This window comes from Symphalangus syndactylus, chromosome 24 (genome assembly GCF_028878055.3).
Source record: "Symphalangus syndactylus isolate Jambi chromosome 24, NHGRI_mSymSyn1-v2.1_pri, whole genome shotgun sequence".
Classification (NCBI taxonomy): Eukaryota; Metazoa; Chordata; class Mammalia; order Primates; family Hylobatidae; genus Symphalangus; species Symphalangus syndactylus.
Genome location: NC_072446.2, coordinates 51532722 through 51548594, shown reverse-complemented (window position 1 = coordinate 51548594; position 15873 = coordinate 51532722). Strand labels below are relative to the sequence as shown.

Sequence of the window (15873 nt, the reverse complement as noted above, 5' to 3'; positions counted from 1 at the left end):
CCCAGTTAATGCCATATGGACTAGAAGAGTCACCCAGCTGGTCTGATCCGAATTCCTGACCCACAAATTATGACACAGAATAAAATGGTTGTTGTTCAAGCCACCAGGGTTTGGAACCATTTGTCACCCAGCTGGTTTGATCCGAATTCCTGAACCACAAATTATGAGACAGAATAAAATGGTTGTTGTTCAAGCCACCAGGCTTTGGAACCATTTGTTACCAGCAGTAGATAATTAGAAGAGTCACTGCTTCCCAGAGAGGGGTCATCTTTGCAGAATGATGCATGAGCCCTCAGGTTGCATCCAGGAAATGGGATGGACGGGAAAGCCAGGCAGAGGTGTTGAAAGGGAAGCATTAACAAGCTGAGGCTCCTCCCCGCAAGTGAGATGGGAGGTGAGGCCAAAGACACACCTGTCCCTAGTCTCTGCTCATAATTCTCTTCCTCCTGGAACCTCCTAATTTTGTTTTCAGCTACCAGGATTCACCCCTTATCCCAGGCTGCCTTACTGAGGAACGTTCACAAAACTTATATGAGCTCCTCCACCATAACCTACAAGTCAGAAGGGCCATCAGAAGAGGCTTCTGCCTGTCCTACGCTGGGCTCTGGTCCAGCCCTCGGCCTGCTCATGGTTGGCTGTGACTCCAGTAAGTTTAGCAGTTTCCAAGTGACCAAATGTGATTCTTCATTCAGCCAATTGTGATATGAGTAAAATGGAAACAGGACAAAGCAATTGGTTGAGACACAGCAGATGATGCCAGCGATGCACCCGTATTCCCTTGGCACTCACGGCTCTAACTGCAAATACCCGCCGTGACTCTGTTGGAGTCTTTCTCCACTCACAGCAGGGTGCCCGGCCATGTGCAGGGAAGGGCCAGAAATGTGGGGAGGTGAACACACGGGAGCAGCCTTCAAGCATCGGTGGAGGAGACTGAGGCCACATACTCCAGACTCCTTGCTCCTGGAGGGGAGCCCCTGGGAATACTCTTCCAGATGTCTGCAGTGGGGCTGACACAGCCACCCCCTGCTCATTAACCCACCCTGCACTGGCTCCTCTGCCTCCCTATCTCACCTCTCTACCTTCTTAATGGCACTTCCTGGAATCACCTCCAAGGAAGCTGCTTGCCCCCCTACCCTTGTCTCAGAGTCACCTCTGGACCCCGCCTAAGCTGGAAGGACATTAAGAACAAAGGGATCAGTTTCTAGTGGCACTTGAACATGTGTGTTATGTCAGCTCCTTCATAAAATCTTTATTTAAGATATGGTAAAAGAATAAGGTGTGAAACCGTGAAGGAAAAGAGAATAGACGTGGAGCAACAGGAAACAAAGATGTCAGCACGTTTTGGAAGACGAAAGCACACGGAGAGTGGTGATCGTGCAGTGTGGCTGAGTCTGCAAGCTCCCGTGACAATGGCCGCAGGAATCAGCCAGTCCACTCCACCACCACCGTGAGGAGGCAGGGCTGGGAGCTCCAGGTGTGAGGCAAGACATGGCGAAGACACCCACCTGAAAGCAGTGCGTTTCTAAGTTGTAATCGGTAAAGCACCCAGACCTGTCTCCCACCTTCAGGGCTTAGTGGCAGACGTTTCTTCATCCCAGCAGGAGACCAGGTGTGTGCTCCAAAGAAGTTCAGTCAGAATTCCTCCAGCCTTGGTGACTCAGGGCACAGCAGGGGGTGAGGGCAGACCAAAGTCCACAGCATAGTGAGTAGCAGGGCCCGGCCCCTCCAATGCCCAGGCCCCAGTGCTCCTTAGCCCCCCTGGCTCTTACCCCAAGGCAGGAGGTTGGGGGATTTGTCCCTGGAGAAACTGAATGTCTCTATGTTAGTCTTCTAGGGCTGCCGTAACAAAATGCCAGGCTGAGTGACTAAACAATGGAAATTTAACCTGTCAGCTCTGGAGGCTGGAAGCCTGAGGTTGGCAGGGCTGGATTCTCCTGAAGCCACTCTCCTTCACGTGGCCGCCTTCTTGCTGTGACTTCACAGGATCATCCCTTGGTGTGGTCTGTGTCCCTGTCATCTCTTCCTGTAAGGACACCACTCATGTCAGATTAGGGCCCATGCTAACAATGCCGTTTAAACTTAATCACCCCTTTAAAGGCCCTGTCTCCAAATACAGTCACATTCTGAGGTACTGGGGGCCAGGATTTCACCATATAATGTTGGGGGAACAAAATTCAGCCTATAATAGTCCCCAGAGGAAAGACCAATGTACAATGTATGCTGTTGTACAGAAGCTAAAGAAATCTAAAAGACAGCTTGCAGCCTAATCAATACTATGGAAAATCTCACCAGTTAATCAGCGCCGCGTATGCAGAGCGTCTGATTGGCCTGTTTGTGATCTTTAATGTTAAATAACAGCCAGTGATTTCCTGACACTTGAGAACACCTCTACCACGAAAAAAAAATGAGACCTGAACAAATGGGCGAGGGTCAGGGGAAGGATTCTGACTGATAGACAATGCAGGAAGTAGAAAGTGTCTTTCAAAAAATCTATAAAGTTAATATTTTCAGAGAGATAAGGAATGAAATCAACTTCCTGAAACCAAAAAGGAAAGTTGTGTAAAAGCGAAAGTGAGAGAACAAAAAGAGTAAACAAAAGGAAATTAAGGAATATGATACCCAAATACTATCCCATAGAAGGCTTGGAGAACAATTGAGGAAATGTCCCATAAAGTACAACAAAAGGAGAGAGGTGGACAATGACAAAAGCAAGCAAGAGAAAGGAAGACAGAGAGAAAGAAAGGAGGGAGGGAAGAGAGGGAGGGAGGGAGGGAGGAAGGAAGAAAGGAAGGAAGGAAGGAAGGAAGGAAGGAAGGAAGGAAGGAAGCAAGGAAGGAAGGAAGGAAGGGTTAGAGAATTCATTTAACATCAAAGCCCTTCAAATCAACATTTTAGAACACCTAGGTGGCAGGGGACTCCATCAGAGCTTCTAGAGAGAAGGAGCAGCTGCAGCAGTGAAGGGATCTAAAGATGATGCTAGACCTGTTGAAGTGAATGGGGTATAAAGATGATGCTAGATCTGTTGAAGTGAAGGAGTATAAAGATGATGCTAAATCTGTTGAAGTGAAGGGATCTAAAGATGATGCTAGATCTGTTGAAGTGAAGGAGTATAAAGATGATGCTAAATCTGTTGAAGTGAAGGAGTGTAAAGATGATGCTAGATCTGTTGAAGTGAAGGGGTATAAAGATGATGCTAGATCTGTTGAAGTGAATGGGGTATAAAGATGATGCTAGATCTGTTGAAGTGAAAGGATATAAAGATGATGCTAGATCTGTTGAAGTGAAGGGATATAAAGATGATGTTAGACCTGTTGACAGAATTGGAAGTGAGAAAAGTATGGGGCAGGGCTTTTAGAAGTCCAAGGAAAAATCATTTCCAAAGTAGAATTCTATACTTTTTCCAAACCGTCAGTTAAACGTGGCAGTAGAATATGGCCATTCGCAGGCACGCAGAGTCTGCCACACATGCATGATGTTCCCAAGCCTTCCACAGTGTGTGTTGCAGGGACAAGTTTTCCTGAGACAAGCCCTGGGGTCTAGGAAACAAAATCTGTAACGTCGAAGAGAAGCAAAACAAATTTCCAAGGTGAGGCATCAAAGAGCAATCAGCTTCAATTGGAGCAGAACACCAGGAATGTGAATGCCAGGAGGAAATAAGAAGGAATTAATAGATTATCTGATATGTTTGATTATAGCCTGAAAAAATGTATCGAGAGGGTATTAATGGATGTGTTAAAAACTATAGCAACTGAAGCCAGAAGAAAAGAGGCATAAACCAGTGCACTTGGCTTAGCAGTGAACACAATGTATGTAGTCAAAATAATGACCATATTAGGGGATGAAGGAAGGGAGAGGTGACAAAGGGGATGGGGACAGAGATTTCCAAGAAAGCGAACTCTTCATCCACCACAATAGTCGGTCAGTGATAGGTAGCTGACAAATTGATAAATCAAGAAATTCAATATGTTTAACTCCTTAAGAAAGAAGTAAATACCAGATGGATCCACTAACAAAGTTCAAAATGTGTCTTTGAGAAAGAGCCTCAGAGGTAGAGAAGTATCCAAAGACTTTGCTGCTGGTGTTTTATTTTATACACCTTTGGGTGTCATGTATTTTACCAAACACTGTGAACATATTCCTTTGATGATAAAAACTATTTTAGAAACTAAATATATACATACACTTATCAGCAATTCTACTCTTAGCTATATGGCCAGCCGAAATATATCTATATACTCATCAAAAAAAAAAAAAAAAGACCAGAATGTTCATAGCAGAGCTATCCATAATAGCCCAAAACTAGAAACTATTCAGATGCTTTTCCACAGGGGAATGGACTAATAGACTGCAGTGCATTCTTGCAACAAGAGCCTAGTGAACGGATGGTCCATCACTGCACACACAGGGGTGAGTCTCACACCCAGAGCAGAGGAGTCAGACACCATCGTGCGTGTACTATGGGACCTATAGGGCGTTCCAAAGCAGGCAAACAGAATCTGGGCTGTTGTAATTCAGCAGAGTGATCACTGCTGAGGATGAGGGACAGTGAGGGGGCACAGGAAGGCCTTGGGGGTTATACGGTGCTATTCTTAGTGCCAATGCTGGTTACATATGTGGTGGGGCTTCACCACCACATATGTGCTATGACTGATGCACAGAGCACTTCTCTATGAGTGTTCCACTTGGTATACAGTCATATGGGAGATATATATCACATTTTAAAGAAGAATGAAGGGCATAGGAAAAGCCAATATGAAGTGTGTGACCATTTACTGCTATTTGGATCTGACGAACAAGGAGAATGACAGTTGTCAGTCCCACCAATTCTAGCCGTAATTCCGATTTAATAATAGAATATCTCGTGATTTTAGGATCCTTCCTGTTCCTAAACGGCCTGCATGCTGGACCCCTTGACGCCCTGAGGAAAGCAGGCGTGCTGAGGGGCACTGGTGAGGAGGGCTGGGAGGCGTCTGCAGAGGGTGGGCTGCTGGGGTGGACCCAGCTACTCACCTGGAGGAAGGTAGAGCACCGTGGGCAGCCCCCTTAGCATTCAGAGGGCACCAGGATGCAGGACCGAGCTGAAGCCACACAGACACGGAAATCCACTTCTTGGACCAGATCACAAGTGCCCTTCGCCCTCCTCAGGGACTCCCGTCTCTGCTTCGCTTCCTTCTGAGCTCTGCGTGCTCCCACTTGAGCAGTGCCAGCCCCGCAGCGCCTCCCTCTCAGGCTAAGCCTGAATCTGAGAAACCAAGGCCAGCTTTTCCCTGGCCAGGGCCAGAGGCCAGTGACACAGGTTGGATGTTTATCCCCTCTGAATCTCATATTGCGATGTAACCCCCAGTGTTGGAGGTGGGGCCCAGTCGGTGGTGTTTGGGTCCTGGGGACGGATCCCTCATGGCTTGATGCTGTCCTCGAGAGACTGAGTGCTCTGAGATCTGGTTGAGTAAGTGTGTGGCGCCTCCTATCCCTTGCTCTCACGCCCCTGCCCTGGCCCTGTCACAGGCTTGCTCCTGTTTTTCCTTCCTGCATGAGTGAAAAGTCCCTGAGGCCTCCCCGGAAGCTGAGTAGATGCTGGCACCATGCTTCCTGTACAGCCTCCAGAAGGATGAGCTACTTAAACCTCTTTTCTTTGTAAGTTACTCAGCCTCAGGTATTCCTTTATAGCACTGCAAGGCGGGCGGAACACAGCCAGCAAATGGGGTAAATGATAGCAGTTCCCCCGCCCAGCAGCAGCCTGGCGCAGCGGCCGCAGTTCCTGTGTATGTTTATGATGTTGTTATACGGTGATGTCTGTAAATTGAGATCCACAGAAGGGGCTGGCCTTGAGGACAAGGACACTCAAGACGCCTCCCTGGGAGGAAGTCCCCTCCCTTGGATGTAGTGATTCAGACCAGCAGGAGGCGGAGGGGATCGGCGCCAGCACCCAGGCGGTGACCCAGCCGTCCTCTGGTGTTTGAGTTGGGTTGTAACCAACACGGTCTGTACATTTGGTTTCACAGTCCATCTCCTCCCTGCCATTTAGACATAACTAATATCAGAAGACTTATTTTTTTTTTTATGGCTTAAAATATATGGGTTGTTAAAAAGGCAGGGGTGAGAGGTCATAAAAATAGACCTGGCCTAAATACATCCAGGAAACAAACGTGTGTTGGGGGGTCTGTGTGTGAGCCCCTTTGCGTGAGAAGCCTCCCGTTCCTATATAGTTGCTGTTCAGCTTCTCTTACTATCATTAAGAATATTGAGCGTGCCTTTTTGTCGAGTACAGCTCTCAGTACCTTATCAGTGCACGGCGAACATTAGATGATGATAAATAATGGAAATAACCTTTACAATAATGAAAAGAAATGTAATCCAGCCAGACAGGTATCGGTACTGGAAAGAAAATGAACCATAAAACACCCGTAGTGCTATACATTTCCAGAGAAACAGTTCGGGAGGCAGCCAGTGTCTTGCAGAAGCCTGTCCCAGATCTCGGGAGGCAGGTGTCTGGTGAGGGCATAACTGCTGAGGACCCCTAGCTGTGCTGGCCCCCGTCCATGGATGACGGGGACTGTGGAAACATCGACCTTGCCCCTAAAAACTGACTGCAGGAGAAACAACGCAGCCAGGGTAGACCTCAGAAAACATCATGATTTTTCCAAAACCTCAAACAACAGTGGGTATTTTCCAGCCAAAGGACAAACAAAAGCTCATCGGAAGCTCCATGAAGAGCAAAGAAAAATGGCAGCCTCTGGGTTCTGGCCTGTCCGAGAGAGCCCAGAGTCCAGCACTTCAGACATCTCCAGGCTGTCTCGGGGAGAGACAGGTAGTGACGCAGTAGGGGACTGGCACTCAGTGGAGTGCACTCTGCCACGGGGTCACTGAGAACTGGGTTCCTGATGGCCAGTGCCCCTCCCCGTGACAGATTCCACACAGGAGCTGCAGGCCGTGGACCCCTGAAGTGGACAGGCAGGTGCTCCGGCCGTGCCCTGGGGGGCGAAAGCCCTCCCCCGGTGACCTGCAGGTTTCAAGGGGCTTTTCCCTCCCACGGTCACCCCTGTGTCCTTTATCTTGCAGCTGTTTCATTATCTCCACCCTGACATTGAACTGTGTGGAGTACGACCTCCCACCCCCCATCCCCCGGGCGATTCACTGAATGTGAAATAGATTCCCACAAGGCATGTGGGTGTAGAGCCTGTTTCCCAGGGGCCTGGGACAGCCCTCAAAGCACACATCCTGGCAACTCCCAGAGCTTCATTTCAGGCATCCACCACAGGCTCTTCTCCCAGCAGGGTCGTCTGCCTTGTTTTCTCCCAGATCCATGCTGTCCAGTGTGGGACCCCCAGCCACAGGCAGCTCTTTACTTTTAAATTAGTTAAAATTAAATAATATTAAAATTCAGTTCTGCAGTCACATGAGCCACGCCCCAAGTGCCCCGTAGACACTGCAGGTGGCACAGTGGAACAGCATCTTCCTCCCCCAGGAGCCTCTGCACGGCTCTGATGTGGACCTTCCCTCCCCAGCTGCTGCCCGGTCTCCAGCTCCTCTCACCCCCTCCTTTCCTGGGTTACCCAAGGAGCTGCCAATCCCTCCTGCTCTGTCCTGCTGAGCATGGCACACTGCCCGAACTGGAGCCAAGTCCTCCCCTTGCCCTGTTGAGCCCACAGGGTTTCCCTTTAATAGGTGTCACCGGCCACAGAAAGAAGCATTGGACGTAACTCATTCCTTTCTGGATTCGCCTGATTTCTATCTTCCTTAGTAGCTTGTGGATTGCATAATGCCAGTGACTACCAGCCATGATTTGGGGACTGCCTGCGTGGGGTTCTGCCCATCATGGAAATGTTTCTGGAGAGCATGAGTTACCCTTGGGAACACGGTAGGGGAAAGTCTGCCATCCTCATCATTGTGTGGTCATGAATGACACTCCCTGGGCCCTGTCTGGGCACTGCCAGGTGTGGGTGATGTGTCCTGCATTCGGCAAAGAGGCTAGCATCAATGCTGCAGTGTCCTGAGTGCTGGGTGGAGACACGAGGGCCCAGACAGGAGCCTTTCCCTCAGCAGCTGTCTGGCAAGGCCGCTGGGAAGGTAACATGGAGAAGCTGTGGCCCGGAAGATGAATAGTGTTAAAACAGCGACGGGTGATGAAACGGCCACTGCAAATACAACCAGAGCGAAGGCAAATTCAGGTAGAGGTGCAGACAGGCCTGGAGAAGGAGCTGGGCAACACCTGCCCTTGACAATTACGTTTGCATGTGTGTTCAGAGATGAAGTCAGCCTCTCAGTTCCCTTTCTCTGACTTTTCCTCTCTGGTTTTGGCATCAAGATTTTACAAGTTTTATAAAATGAATTTCTCTAGTCTCTGTAGATGGGTCTTATCTGTTCATTTAATTATTGATAGAATTCATTTCTAAAGTAAGGTAGTTTTTTTTCAACTATGCTTTCTTCCGTTACCGTTCCTTCCCAGAAGTATCCATGAACCTGTTTCCACGCCAACAGCAGAGGCAACTTGGGCCTGTTTCGTGCTGTAGATAATAGGATGCCAAGTCCGGCTTCTTTTGTTCATCACTGTGTCTCTGAGATTTATTCCATGACCATCTGGGTGCCATGACGGCTTGCCCTTCTATTGCTGGCACTCAGCAGGCTTCCAGGGCAGGGCAACCATGAGTCAGATGCCTTTGAACATTCCTACAGATGTGTTTTGTGAACACATGAATAATTCTTATTGGATATTTACACAAATAAATGTCCACTCATTTACGAGAGTGGAATTGTTGTTGTGTGATGTATCTGTATGTTCAGCTGTAAGAAATGCTGACCATTTTCTCAAGTGATTGTACGAATTTATATCCCACCAGGAGTGCAGGGGAATTTTGATTTTTCCACATTGTCTGTGACACTTCCTGTTGCCTCTTGGCCTTGCTGGAGGGTCCATGTACAGCATGTTCTAAGCATTCTGGATTGGGCACGGCTGCACACACAGCAGTCCTGGCCTCAGGAGTAAAGGCGTCCTCTCTTCCCCTCCTCCTCCCCATTCGTCAGCCACAGTGTCTTCCCATGTGGACAAGGTGTGGTTGGCAGGAACAGATAGGGGACAGAGATGTCACAGCTGCCCCCAACTCGAATTGTCACAGGATGCTCGTGCTCTCATACACGGCTTGCTTTCTCATCTGGGCACTTGGCAGGTTCTTCTCAGGCCCACACTCACCTTCGCAGCTCACCCAGCTTCAGCCTGTAGGCACAGGCCCTGTGTGTCCATCCACTTGCCCCTCAGCTGGGCTCTACTGGATAGGACCCAAGACCCTGTCTGGTCCCTGGGGACCATCTAGTCCTTTGTTCCCTGCCCAGCCAGGGGCTGGTCGTCTCCACAGAGCAGCACCCTCCTGGCCCCTCCCCTGAGGCTGCCGGTCAGCCGCTCACCTTGCAGAGTCTCCAGGCAGGAATCGGCTGGCCACCCGCCCACAGTGCCGGACATGCATGGAGCCCACAGTGTCCCATGGCAGCTGCACCCCCGCAGCCTGAGTGAAAAGCAAATGCCTGCCTTCTGTGGACAGGACCCAGGCTCAGCACACTGTCAGTCCTTCAAAATGCTTCTCAGCCTCCAAACCCTTTGTGGAGGCACAGGACTTGAGGCATCTAAATTGATTCTGCTCTCTTGTTTAGAAAATAGGCAAAGGCTGCTGGGGGTGGGGGCGAGGAGGTCCCTGTCACCATCCTAGGGTGTGTCTCTTGTGATGTGGAGCCTGGGATGGAGCTTCCAGCTGGACCTTCTGTTACAGAGCAAGTGAGCAGAAGAAAGAAGGAGGGAGGGAGGAAGGGGGAGGGAGGGAGGGAAGAAAGGGGGAGGAAGGAGGGAGAGAGGAAGGAGGGAAAAGCGATGGAGGAGGGAGGGAGGAAAGAGGGAGGAGGGAGGAAGGAGGGAGGGAAGATGGAGGAAAGAGGGAGGGAGGAGGGAGGAGGGAGGGAAGAGGGAGAAGGTAGGAAGGAGGGAAGGAAGAGATAGGAAGGAGGGAGGGAGGAGGGAGGAAAGAAGGAGGAGTTAGGAAGGAGGGAGGGAACAGGGAAGAAGGAAAGAGGAAAGAGGAAGTAGGAACGAGGGAGGGAAGAGGGAGGAAGAAGGGAGGAAAGAAGGAGGAGGTAGGAAGGAGAGAGGGAAGAGGGGGGAAGGACAGAGGGAATAGGGAGGAAGGAGGGATGGAGGAGGTAGGAAGGAGGGAGGTAAGAGGGAGAGAAGAGGGATGGAGGAGGGAGGGAGAGGGAAGAAAGAAGGAGGAGTTAGGAAAGAGGGAGGGAAGAGGGAGGAAGGAGGGAGGAAAGGGGGAGGAGGTAGAAAGGAGGGAAGGAAGAGGGAGGAGGGAGGGAAGAGGGAGGAAGGATGGAGGGAGAAAAAAAGGAAGGAGGGAGGGAGGAAAAAAGGGAGGAAGGAGGGAGAGATGAAGGAGGGAGGAGGGAGAAGGGAGGAAAAAGAAAGGAAGGGAGGAGGGAGGGAGGTGGGAGGGAGGGACAGGCCTTCAGCATGCCAGCATATGCCAAGATACATTCTTGGATAAGCCAGGGACCTCAGGTGAGCATGAGAAGGAGTGACACGAGGGGACTGGGCAAGGGCAGCCTGGCCACTCCCCCAACTAGAGCAAGACCTGGATCCACCAGGAGCATCAGAAGGAAGCAGGGCTTAGACCCCACTCCCAGACCTTTCTGCCACCTTCACAAGAAGCCACTCCCTTCAGATAGAACAATTCCCCAAAATGTGACCAATGGGCAGGACGGGGGTTCCACCAGAGAGAATTGCTGGTGGGTTTCAGCGTTAAACACTACCACCCGTGGAATGCAAATTGACTTTGTCCCTCCACAAACTGGTCATTTCTCATCACGAAGCCATGAGCGACATGACCTTTACATGTGGATCAACAGCTCTCGGTCCTTTGACAGCCAGTTCCTTTGACTTGGCCACTTGGTAGTGACCATTCAACCTAAAGAAGTGTGACCCAGCAGTGGTACGAGGTGGCTGGACCTCAGTTCTAATGGTGACAACTTCAGCCAAAGCACGTTTGTTCTGGCTGACCGTCCTCTGCTTGTGTAACTTTTATTTCCTCAGTGTGAACAGCGCTGCACTTGAGGGGCGGGAAAGGGGTGCTTTCATAACTGTCATTGCCATGGCGCATGTTTACTTTTGCTCTTCAATTTAAAAACCGGGTCTTCTATGTATCTTTGCAACTAGGGAAGAGAAAGCAGGTCTTTTAATTCCAGAACCACAGTGCACACATCATGCTCCAATGTGGGCTGTGCAGGCGCTCAGTGCCTGGTGGGTTTCAGATTGCAGGACATCGCCCTTGGGGGCTATGTCTAATGCCCTGCAGCCAGCCCTGCCGATGGAGCCCAGCTGCGTCCTGTGTTCTCAATGATGAGTCCTTGTGCCCTGGGCTGTTAAGGCTCAGCCTCTGCTGTGAGCTGAAACGCTTTCTCTGAAGAGCCCTCACAGTGCAGAAATAGTGTCTTTGGGTCCTGCTGAGCCCCTACCCCCAGCCCACCGCTAGCACAAGGTGCAGGCACTGGGCGCTGCTTGGGGCTTCCCCAACCACCTGCACTTTCTAACCACCTGCACTTATTTTCCAACGAAAGGCCAATAAAGAAAGTCACAAACTTCACTTGCAACCTGTTGGCAAAAGGGCAGGGAAGGAAAAGCCCAGCAACAAGAAATAACAATCTTGAGAAACTTTTTTGCACCTACACACAAAGCCTTGCCTTCAGCTCAGAGGCTCTTGGACTCAGGTCAAGTTGCCCTGCCCTCATGCACAGCAAGAAAGCTTGTCAAAGAGCTGGGAGCTTTCGTCCAGCAGCTGTCAGGATGGAAACATGTCTTCCCATTTGCACCCTGTCAAAGGAATGAGCAAGCTCATTCACAGCCACAGTTATCCATTTTCTGAAACAAAAGGTTCACGTCAGGTAAATCACCTTCATTAGACCACGTTGTGTGTTTTGTGTATGTAAATGACGTCTCTGCCTTGTGGGAGTGGGCACCCCAGAAACTCTGGCTTCTATGACACGCAGATGCCGAGTGACATTGCTGAAGGCAGCGTGCTTGCTAAGGCTGCATCTGTTTGCTGTTTCTGACATATCTCCCACGATCAGGCCCCTAACACACCACATTCTCTAGGTTTTATGTTAGAGCCAAACATATAAACTGGCAGATAGAGTTCCCCCAGCATGGAGAATGAGAATAAAGAGCAAATGTGGTTCTCAAGCAGACACACCAGCTTGAGCATGAGAGCTCTGGTGCGTGTATGTGCAGAACCTGCAGAGTTGGGCCAGAACTGAGGTCAAGAGGCAGCCCCGTGCCACTGCCTTCCCCCTCAACACCACCAGAGAGACTGGAACCGTGCCCCAGTTAGAGAAGCATCACAGTCCTCCTGTCCCGCCAGAGCCCAGCCCAGGCCCCAGGGAGACCACAACACACAAGAGAGATATGGGCTCTGCCTTGGGGAGCTTACCAGTGAGCAGGAAGGCAGCTATTCCACAAGTGGGTACTCAGATGTGTGAGCCCTCATGAGCTTGGGAGGCCTAGCATGGGTGTTCCCGCCGGGGTCAGGGAATGCTGCTGGCAGGTGCCCAGGCAGCTGTAGCGGCTCCACCTTCCTCTCCGCACCCCTTTGCGTAGCCATGGGGATGGCACTAAGGCTGGTGATCATGGCGGGGACACAAAGCCATGACCCTAATGAGCGATGGCTCTTTCAGTTAGCGCTAAGGAAAGGCAATTACAGGAAATTGTGTTCTAAGATGTGGGCGTGTGTGTGAGCGCTGCTGCATGAAACAGATCATTCATTCATTCATTCATTTATTCATTCATTGTCCCAGGAGGCTTCCCATTTTGCATCCCTTTATCTCTGCTCCCTCCAGAATTGTCCACAGTGAGCTCTCAAGCTCAGTTCCAAGACAAAAAGTTGGGGAGGAAAAAAATAAAAACTAGCTTTTAAGATCCGAAAGTTAGGGGAGCGAGAAGGAAGCCAAGCAGCGGCAGGCATCCCTTCCCCACACGACACAGACTTCCAGAACTCAGAGGCCGTGGAAGATGCAGGTTCACGTCATGAGTCATCTCTGAGTGTGAGCCTTTCTGGTCCACTGCAGAGGCTTTGGTGTGTTTTAGCTGGTGTGTTTGAGTGAACGACATGCTGACTTCCATACTCACCTATAAAACCTAGTAATGTCACTGACCTCAGGTGGACCTGTTAGAAATCTGACTTTCTGGAGATGGCCAGAAAGAGAATGAGCTAGGACATTCTGCCAGGGTCGTCCTGACCACAGGGGGCCCGTGGGTGGCTTGGGGGTCAACCCTCCTCAGCATCACGTGGGCTCCCATGGCTCAGTGCTTTGGTAGCATCCCACCCCATCTGCCAAATGAGCCATTTTACTCTGGGGGTCCCTCCATGGTGGCCTCCAAAACCTCCATGTTTCCATCTCCTCGTGACCCCAAGAATCATGATTTGATTACACCAACACCTGGTTATGTCAATGAGCACTCAGGAATATAGGTGTTAGTTTTATATCAAATGATTTTATTGATGGATAAATTTTACTAACGCCAACCATGTCCAGGGTGGGGACAGTCAGGAAGTGAATGACTCATGGCCACAGCAGGTGAGGCAGCTGAGGAGGAAGGTTTCAGGCGTCCTCCGGTGGTTTTCATGATCTTATGCCGGAGTTTCTCTCGGGGAAATGAGAATTGTTATTGCCTTCCGCATACCTCCAGTGGGTAGCAGAGATTAAATAAGATAGGTAGAAATATGCTTTAGAAAATTACGAGTTATTCAAATAAACAAGACACCGTTCTTGGGTAGAAAGAGCAGCACTGGAGGAGTAGTATCTAGCCCATCCCTCAATACTGGTGCTGGAGATCCCAGACCCCACACTGGTGGAACTCAGCTGGGCTACTCCCAGCCTTCTCGTATTCCCTTGGGGCCAAGTAGAAAAGAAGTCTGTCTTCCCCGCGGTGTGGGGGAGCAGTAGCAGGCCCCAGCCCAATATTCATTTCTTGCAGTTAAAGAACTGCCATGGTCATAGCAGGAGTGAGCACAGTTTCCCCCTCAGCCTTCTCTGCATCAACAATGCCTTTTTCTGAATCAGGAGCCGTAGATGAGCCCTCCACTCACTGCTTGTTCCAACTTGCTTACAATGACTTCCTTTTTCTTCTCCAACTCTGCAGACCAACAAAGCCGTGGCCAAGGGGGACTTGCACCAGGCCAGCACTAGCTCCCGGCGGGCCCTGTTCCTGGCAGTGCTGTCCATCACCATTGGGACTGGCGTCTATGTGGGCGTGGCCGTGGCCCTCATCGCCTACCTCTCCAAGAACAACCACCTGTGAGCTTCCTGCGAACGAAGGGGGAGCGCCCGGGGCCAGGTCTGTGTGGACGTGGAGAAAGCAGACATATCGCATGATGCTGTACAGTACAAATGATAGCCAAATGATGCCATGAAGCCCTGGGATTTCCTACCCATGGATTTCTTTTGTTTTTATCCTTTAATTTCAAGTTCACAGCACTGTGTAGAGCACCAGACAGACGGGCACTGCTAATCCTTCCAAAGGAAAGCTCCAAAGATCCCAGCCCGCAAGGCTGTCTCTGGATGGATTCTGGTGGATGAATGGCAACGCGGCTCTCTGCAGCCTGCCAGTGCCCAGATTGCCACCGCATTAGCAATATACAAACAGTCCAAAAAAAGTGTTTATTTTTTATGGAATACAGTGCAATAGGCAGAGGACAAGGGAAAGGTCACTCTTCTGTCTGTGACCCTGCTGGAGTCCTTTGTGCCCCCCCAAGTCCACATGCCTTCCCTGCAAGACGAGAATGGGGCTGGGAAGAAAGAGGCAACACCACGGCTGGCAGGAGCCCTGCTGCACTGCTCTGCAGACCCACTGGCCTGACCCTGAAAAGCAGAGCCAGCAGAGCCCGGGACCTGCCCCTCTTCCTTTCCCTTCACACCACCCCAGCCTCAGGATGTCGAGGCACCTCCGGAACATGTCTACTCTCCACAGCTACCCCGCAGCAATACGCACTCTTGGGACCTCGCTGATCTAGGATGGGGAGGCAGGCCACGGCCCCTCCCAAGACTCCTCAAGAAAGAGCCCCGCAGTTGCTCCAGAAACTCGAGGCACTGCAGCTATGGGCACTGCCTCAGCCTAAAGACACAGGGGCGCCTCCCAATCACCGCGCTGGCGGATGCTCACCCCGTCATAAGCAGAAACTAGTGATCCTGGAAACGAGATGGGCCTTACTCTGTCGACTAAATGAATAGCTATTTTCTTGTCATTTTTTAAAGTGCAACTCTTGCTTCATGCTGCTTAAGTTACCAGATGAATGCTGAGAAATAAGTAATCACAGACATTTTAATACCATTTCGTTGCTGTTTTATGAGTGTTCATTACTTAACAAAAAATTATCTTTTAGCTTTTTCACTTAAGACTTTTCTTTCTGATGAATAGCTGTTGCTGGGTTTCATTTATACCTTCCCCTTGTGGTTTAAGGAACTGCAGAGCCACCCAGGCCTCCACCACTGAAATGGTAGGGGGGGTCTCAAGGAGAACCGAAGTCCCTGCGGCTTCAATTTCCACCAGTAAATATGATCATCCTAATCCCCTCAGTGGACACAGAGACCCCCCTCTCCAGGACAGTGGCTCCACCGGCAGCACTAAGCAAATTCCTGAGGCCTGGGTCAGCCCCAGGCTGACTTGATGGGTCAGGATGTGGCCTGGTAACTGCAACGTGAAGCCAAGGTTGAGAACCACTGCCCTGGACTAAGGACTCTGGGTTTGATCCTTCTGCCTGACACTCTCCTCTTTGACCTTGAACATTTAATATTCTGAAAATTATTAGCACTGTCTTCTCGGGTCAAATTTGAGATCCA

At 50.3% G+C, this 15873-nt stretch overlaps 1 protein-coding gene across 5 annotated transcripts in view; it reads left to right on the top strand.

Annotated features, from left to right (window-relative positions):
* Nucleotides 1-15424, top strand: part of SYNDIG1 (synapse differentiation inducing 1) — a 197373-nt gene extending 181949 nt beyond the window's left edge. For 4 of the 5 annotated variants that reach the window (XM_055265254.2, XM_055265256.2, XM_055265257.2 and 1 more), the window contains exon 4: nucleotides 14177-15424. In XM_055265254.2, the coding sequence (XP_055121229.1) occupies nucleotides 14177-14335 (159 nt within the window). In that variant the 3' untranslated portion in view covers nucleotides 14336-15424. The remainder of the gene's footprint in view (nucleotides 1-14176) is intronic. The other variant, XM_063633879.1, reaches the window with a different exon arrangement.
* Nucleotides 15425-15873: the final 449 nt, after the last annotated feature.